Below are 8224 nucleotides of genomic sequence, written 5' to 3'. Positions count from 1 at the left end.
AGAAGAAAGCTTCTGCTGCGACAGACTGGCGACCTGTCCAGGTTGTCCCCTGCCTTTGCCCACAAGTGGCCGGGATAGGCTCCGGCAGCCCCGTGACCCCGAAAGGGAAAAAGCGGTTAAGAAAATGAATGAATAAATGAATGAGCTTCTGCTGTTCCATCTGCCGGATCTGCTGAAGGAGAAAACTGTTGATGTCTTCTGTCTCTCTTTCTGAAAGGGTTAACAGATCAGGGCTCCTCTTCCTAATCTGCAGTTCCTCCTCTGTCATGATGGGCGTCACCACCAGGAAGAGAAGAAAGAAGCTGATTGGCTGAACTCAAAGTGAAACCATCTGATTTAAAGATTGGAGTCAAACCGGTTTCTGAAAAAGTGAAACTCTCACAGTCTGTGTGTCTGAGAGGAGAAATGGCGCAGAAAAGAGCAGATCTGGATGAAGAAAGCTTCTGCTGTTCCATCTGTCTGGATCTGCTGAAGGATCCGGTGACTATTCCCTGTGGACACAGCTACTGCATGAAGTGTCTTCAAGGATTGTGGGATGCAGAGGAGAAAGTCCCCAGCTGTCCTCAGTGCAGGAAGACCTTCACACCGAGGCCTGTTCTGGGGAAAAATGTCATGTTAGCAGCTTTAGTGGAGCAGCGGAAGAAGACCGGACTCCAAGCTGCTCCTGCTGGTCTCTGCTATGCTGGACCTGAAGATGTGGTCTGTGAGAAGCAGAGAGAGCTGGAGGAGAGTCAGCAACAAATCCAACAGAGAATCCAGGACAGAGAGAAAGAGGTGAAGCTGCTTCAACGGGAGCTGGAGGCCATCAATCACTCTGCTGATCAAAGCGTGGAGGACAGTGAGAAGATCTTCACTCAGATGATCCGTCTCCTCCAGAAAAGAAGCCGTGATGTGGAGCAGCAGATCAGATCCCAGCAGCAAACTGAAGTGAGGCGAGTCAAAGGTCTTCAGGAGGAGCTGGAGCAGGACATGGCTGAGCTGAAGAGGAGAGACGCTGAGCTGAAGCAGCTCTGGCTCACAGAGGATCACAGCCACTTTCTGCTCAACTACCCCTCACTGCCCCCACTCAGTGAGTCCACCCCCTCAGCCAGCATCCATGTCCGTCCTCTGACATACTTTGAGGATGTGACAGCAGCTGTGTCAGAGCTCAGAGACAAACTGCAGGACATTCTGAGAGAGGAATGGACAAACATCTCACTGACAGTCTCTCATGTGGACGTTTTACTGTCAGAACCAGAACCAGAACCAAAGAGCAGAGCTGACTTCCTCAGATATTCACGTCAAATCACACTGGATCCAAACACAGCACACAGAAAACTGTTACTGTCAGAGAAAAAAAAATTGCGCAAAAAAAAAAAAAAGTTAACAATGGCAGATATTAGTGTGGGCGCTATGAAGTGGTCAGCATAGAAGACAAGCTCTGCTAAAAACAAATTAAATTGATTTTTTCAGACACTTTATGCCAGGAAAAACACCAGAACTCTACTTGTCGTCATCTTAATCTCAACGAACATTATATATTGACAAGTTAAAAATCGAAAAGTGGCCAATAATCTTCGAAAATTCAAATGCTGCGGAGCGGCGCCAACTACAGGACACAAAACATCGACCGGTGAGGGTTCACCTCCCAAAGCTACCACATCACAACCTGGAGACCCAATGGACCCGTCGGTTCTGAAGGCAGAAATTCTGTCCTCCCAGAAAGCGGACTTTACGGCAATGTTCAGGCAGGAGCTAAAGGCCGCGCTCACAGAGGACCTTGAAGCCATCAAAACGGAGCTGTCTGAAGACCGAGCTGGCCAGCAGCACCGCAGCAGTCCGCTCTGAGGTGGAAACGATGAAAGCAACAATGACACACATGAAACACGCGCTTTCATCCCAGTCAGATGATGTAGTATCCCTTCAAAACAAGGTTGAAAAACTCAAAACAGAAGTGAACGACCTGCGAGGGAAAGGTCTGGACATGGAGGGGCAAATGAGGCGCTCCAACATCTGCATACTGAATGTCCCGGATACCGCAGGCTCCAGCTCCCCGACAGCAGAGTCCACACTCCTTGAAGAAGTCCTAAATATGGACAAGGATATCCTGATAGACCACTCTCACCGAGGATTAAAAACAAGAAGCCAAAACGACAAACCCTGAGTTATCGTTTCAAAAGTGCCCTACTATCAGGACTGTGTTGACATTCTCCGCCGCGCCAGAGAGTCCGGACTGCTCCGCTGGAAAGGAAAAGACATCCTCATCTTCCCCAATTACCCTCCAAACGTGGTGCAAGCCCGGTCAGACTTTGGCGAGGTGAGGCGGCTCCTCCGCGGGCTAGAGGGCATCAAATACGGACTTCTGTATCCAGCGCGACTCCGGTTAACGCACAACGGGATTGAACTCCTTTCTCTTTCGGCTTTTCCCATCAGGGGTCGCCACAGCGAATCATCGTTTTCCACTTCACTCTATCATGGACATCTTCTACCCTAACATTAGCCAACTTCATGTCCTCTGTTAAGACATCCATATATCTCCTCTTTGGCCGTCCTCTTGCCCTCCTGTCAGGCAGTTCCATCTCCAACATCCTTCTACCAATAAATCCACTGTCCCTCCTCTGAACATGTCCAAACCATCTCAGTCTGGCTTCTCTGACTTTGTCGCTAACACAGGCAACATGAGCCATCCCTCTGATGTACTCGTTCCTTATCCTGTCTAACCTGGTCACTCCTAAGGAGAACCTCAACATCTTCATCTCTGCTACCTCCATCTCAGCCTCTTGTCTCTGTCTCACTGCTACCGTCTCTAACCCATAGAGCAGAGCTGGTCTCACCACTGTCTTGTACACCTTTCCTTTGAGTCTTGCTGACACTCTTCTTCACACAACACTCCTGACACTTTCCTCCAACTTTCTTTCCCTGTCATTTTCCTCGTTCATCAGCTCCTCAAAATACTCCTTCCATCTTTTCTGTACACTCTCCTGGGTTGTTAGCACCTTTCCATCTCTGTCCTTAATCACCCTTACCTGTTGCACGTCCTTCCCATCTCTGTCTCTCTGTCTGGCTAGCCTGTACAAGTCCTTCTCTCCTTCCTTTGTGTCTAGCCTGTCATATAGCTCATCGTAAGCTTTCTGTTTGGCCTTTGCCACCTCTCTCTTCACTCTACGCTGCGCTTCCTTGTACTCCTGTCTACCTTCCTCAGTCCTTTCTACATCCCACTTCCTTTTAGCCAACCTCTTCCCCAGGACCCATTCCTGTACTTCCTCATTCCACCACCAAGTGTCTTTACCGTTTTTCCTCTTTCCAGATGACACACCTAGCACTTTCCTACCTGTTTCCCTGATAATCTCTGCTGTAGTTTCCCAGTCATCTGGAAGTTCATCCTGACCACCCAGGACCTGCCTCAACTTCTGCCTAAATTCCTCACAAGTTTCTTCATTCTGTAGCTTCCACCACTTGGTCTTCTTTTCTGTTTTCCCTCTCTTCTTCTTCCTGACCTCCAGAGTCATCTTACACACCACCATGCGGTGCTGTCTGGTTACACTCTCTCCTACCACCACTTTGCAGTCATTAACCTCTCTCAAATGACCTCGTCTACATAGGATGTAGTCCACCTGAGTACTCCTACCTCCACTTCTGTACGTCACTCTGTGTTCCTCTCTCTTCTGGAAGTAAGTGTTGACTACAGCCATTTCCATCCTCTTTGCAAAGTCCACCACCATCTGTCCCTCCAGATTCCTTTCCTTCACACCAAACCTGCCCATCACCTCCTCATCACCTCTGTTGCCCTCACCAACATGCCCATTAAAGTCTGCTCCAATAACAACTCTCTCTCCTCTGGGAAAACTCTCTATGACCTCATCCAACTCACTCCAGAATCTCTCCTTCACTTCTAACTCACAGCCAACCTGTGGCGCATACCCACTGACTACATTCACCATCACCCCTTCAATTTCTAACTTTAGGCTCATCATCCTGTCTGAGACTCTTTTCACCTCTAGAACACTGTTTACAAACTCCCCCTTCAGAATCACTCCTACCCCGTTTATCTTCCTATCAACACCATGATAGAACAGTTTGTATCCTCCTCCAATACTACGTGCCTTGCTGCCCTTCCACCTTGTCTCCTGCACACACAGTACATCTACCTTCCTTCTCTCCATCATGTCTGCCAGCTCACTGCCTTTCCCTGTCATGGGCCAACGTTAAGAGTCCCTATTCTCAAACCTATGTTCCTGCCTTTTCCCTTCTCTCTCTGGCCACGGACCCTTCTGCCTCCCCTCTTTCTTCGACCAACAGTAGTCAACGGGATTGAACAGTGGTTCCAAAACTCAGAGGAAGCCATGGCTTATGTGAAAACCAAGATCCTACCTGGAACATCAAATGACTGAGGATATAAGTTATATGTTCTGATTCATACCTTACTGTTTTTCGAAATGGTATGAGGTGCCTGATAAATAATAATTTAATGACATAGCAGATCTCTGTCAGTAGGAGTTACATTACCTTTTTTAAGCATTTAGATGTGCATTTACTTTTTTGGGGGTTTGTGTTGTCACTGCGTTCTGATCAGTAAAGGTTTGGGTTTTACTGCACCACGTTTTTATTGTATTTTTTGATGTTTTGGTTTTCAATCTCAATTTGTATTTATTTTTTACCTTTCTTTTTGATGGTCATCCTAATTTCCAAATGAGCATTTATATAAGTGACAAATAGCTCAAATTCCAATCACATATGACCACAACTAAAGTAGATTTCCTAAACAAACCAGCTGGGTGTGACGGAAATTTTATAAGTTGGAATGTCAAATCTTTGAATACCCCAGTCAACCGTAAAAAAGTAATGAACCATTTAAACAAATTAAAAGCAGGAATTGTTTTTCTTCAAGAGAGTCATCTCTGAAATTCTGCCCCAAGAGGGTTGCCCCGCCCCGTCCCAGAGCCAGGGAAGGGTTGATCCCAGCCCCAGGTGCAGATGGGCAGCCCATCCAGCGCCGCCGGACCTACCCCCGAGCAGGACCCCCCGCCAACCCCCCCCAGCACGGGCAAAGAGACCACCCCACCAAGCCAAGCCGGACCACCCACCCCCCCACCACCACCACCACCACACACCCCCCACCGCCGAGCCCAGAAGACCACGCAGCGCCCCAGCCCGCCCCCCCCAGGCACCGGACCCAACCCCCGACAAACGGGGTCCCCACCAGCCCCCACCAGGCAGCGGAGGCCCCGACCCCCACCCCGCACCACGGCAGAAAGGCAGGGAGCAGCCAACGACCAGGCCCCCCACCCTCTAAGTCATGGAGTCAACCATGGGAGACCAGAGAGCCCGAATTATTTCAAAGTTACTTGAACTTTGGGCTGACATTTTTTCCAATTAATTAAAATGTTTTTTTAGCAATACAAAGAGTTATGAAAATGATATTTAATAATTCTCCTTCTACCTCGATGGCAGTTACAATGCTTTCTTAACACAAATGGCGTTGTTGACACATGGTGATTCTTAACCCTAGAATCTCACAGTGATAGAACTTTAATTGATGTATGTTTTAGAAAAATACATGTCCCTTTAATAGAAGATAAAATATCTTCAGAGCTGGACAAACCCTTCTCTACCCAGGAGCTCATAAATGCAATTACATCTATGCAAAATGGGAAGAGCCCTGGACCTGATGGATTTTCAGTTGAATTTTTTAAAAAGTTTGCAGACCAGCTTTCCCCAATCTTACTTATAGTTTTTGAGGAGTCAATTACTACAGGCTGCCTCCCCCTGACTATGCGACAAGCAGTCATCTCTCTTATCCCCAAACAGAATAAAAACCCTCTCGAATGTGGACAGCAAAATTTTTCAAAAATACTAGCAAGCCGCCTAGAACAGGCTTTGCCTTCGATAATAGCGGATGACCAAACTGGTTTCATTAAAGGCCACCAATCATTTTATAACGTTAGGCGTCTATTTAATATTCTTTATGGTCCCACTTCACCCGATATTCCAGAAATATTGTTGTCTTTAGACGCTGAGAAAGCATTTGATTGAGTGGAGTGGGACTATATGTTCTACACTTTAAAGCAATTTGGTTTTGGCGAAAAATTTATCTGTTGCATTAAAGTTTTATACACATTGCCTCTGGCAGCTGTCCGTACCAAAAATAACCTCTCTCCTTACTTTCCCCTTCAGCGCGGCACTCGACAAGGTTGTCCTTTATCACCTCTTTTATTTGCTATAGTGATTGAGCCACAGGCTATAGCAATACGTCATGAAATTAACATAATAGGAATACAAAGATATGGTACTGGGAATAAAGTATCCCTGTATGCAGACGATATGTTTTTATTCCTGTCCAACCCTATAACAAGCTTACCAGTCACTTTAAATCTTCTACAAGAATTTGGTCAAATATGAGGATACAAAGTTAATCTTCACAAATGTGAAATTATGCCAGTAAATACAGAAGCTAAGAAAATTAATTTGGACCTATTTCCATTTAAAGTTAGTCCACAAAATTTAAATACTTTGGTATTTGGATTACAAACTCATTTAAAGATATTTTTAAGGCTAACTATATCCCACTATTAACTCAGCTCAAAATAGATCTGGAATGTTGGTGTCTATTACCTTTTTCACTGGGGTGTGTGTGTGTGTGTGTGGGGGGGGGGGGGATTAACACATTCAAAATGAACGTGCTCCCAAAATTTTTATATATGTTTCAGTGCATCCCTTTGCATTTATCTAAATATTTTTTTACAAATGTGGATAAATTAATATCAGGTTTTTTGTGGATCAAAGGAAAACCTAGAATAAGAAAAAAAATCTTACAGCAACACCGCCAACAAGGTGGATTATCCCTTCCTTATTTCGAATATTACTACTGGGCTGCCAACATTAGATCCATGTTATATTGGAAAGATTTACAATTTAACAAATCCACAAACCCAAAATGGTTATATATGGAGGGGGCTTCTTGTCCTCATGCCTCTCTACAATCATTACTTTGTTCAGAACTACCTTTTTCTGAACCTATATCGAATTACACCTCTAATCCCATAGTTAAACAATCTCTGAAAAATTTGGAGACAATTTAGGCAAGTGTTTTCCCTCAAAAGCCAATCAAATGTACACCCACAAATAAAAATCATAGGTTTATACCTTCGACTACAGATAAAGCTTTTTGGTAATGGAGCAGAAGAAGCATTGTTTCATTTGAGGATCTATTCATTGATGGTATGTTTGCATCCTTTGAGCAACTTGTAATTAAATACAATATCCCCCGCTCACATTTCTTTAGATACCTTCAACTTTGAAGCTTTATTTCAACCTCATTCCCTCATTTCCCATCCTGCCCACCTGACTCACTTCTAGAATCCATCTTGAAACTTAAAATAAGTGTCTGAGGTGCAATGGGGAACATTTACTACTTGCTAAACACATACAATGCAAATCAAAAGACACCTCTAATATTTCTAAAAACCCAATGGGAAGAGGATTTAGGCTTAAATATCACTGAGAAGATGTGGGAGAAAGCTCTTGACAGAATATACTCTTCCTCAATTTGCTCACATCACAGGATTGCTCAATTTAAAATTGTACATAGACATAGACCTTGGTCTAAAGCAAAACTTACAAAATTCATTCCAGATATTAATCCAATTTGTGATCGATGTAAACAATCAACGGCCACCATCTCACATGTGTTTTTGTCCTGTGCAAAATGAAGTTGCTTTTGACAGTCAATATTTAAAGTATTTTCAGATGTTTTACAAAGGCCTATAAAGCCTTCTGTAATTTCTGCAATATTTGGTGTAATCCCACAGAATCTTAATCTCAGCCACAAAATACCAAAACATCATTATCTATGGGACTTCAATTGCTAGGAGACTTATTCTTCTCAAATGGAAGGATCATTTTCCTCGAACATTAAAGATGTGGATAAGTGATCTCTTACATTATTTGGTTTTGGAGAAAATTCACTTCTCTGCTAGAGGTTGTGCACAAGATTTTTATTCCACTTTGAATCCCTTCTTAAATTATATGAAGAACTTAGACGTCACTGCTGTTAGAATATTTGATGATTGACTCTGTATTTTGGAAATGTGCAATTGAGAGGTTTATTTCTTTTGAAAATGTATATTTTACAAAGTTTGAAACTGTGGTGCAGTAAGGGGAGGGAGGGGAGGGTGTGTGGGGATATGTAATCAGTTTTGTATACTTTGTCAAACTTAAATCCTTCTACCCTCTGTTTAAAGTTGAA

General features: G+C 44.1%; 1 protein-coding gene across 1 annotated transcript; it reads left to right on the top strand.

Annotated features, from left to right (window-relative positions):
- The first annotated feature begins 345 nt into the window (after positions 1-345).
- Positions 346-1617, top strand: LOC144987272 (uncharacterized). Its single transcript, XM_078936591.1, has one exon. It carries the CDS (start codon positions 406-408, stop codon positions 1408-1410), a length of 1005 nt encoding a protein of 334 aa, XP_078792717.1. The 5' UTR covers positions 346-405; the 3' UTR covers positions 1411-1617.
- The last annotated feature ends 6607 nt before the right edge of the window (positions 1618-8224 follow it).

Source organism: Oryzias latipes, chromosome 18 (genome assembly GCF_053564925.1).
Source record: "Oryzias latipes strain Hd-rR chromosome 18, Olatipes_Hd-rR_3.1".
NCBI lineage: Eukaryota > Metazoa > Chordata > Actinopteri > Beloniformes > Adrianichthyidae > Oryzias > Oryzias latipes.
Note: the sequence above shows the minus strand (reverse complement) of the source record. Positions and strands in the feature narration are given on the sequence as shown.

Excerpts from the sequence above, each read along its gene's own strand:
- LOC144987272 (XM_078936591.1), top strand. The coding sequence starts at position 406 with ATGGCGCAGAAAAGAGCAGATCTGGATGAAGAAAGCTTCTGCTGTTCC.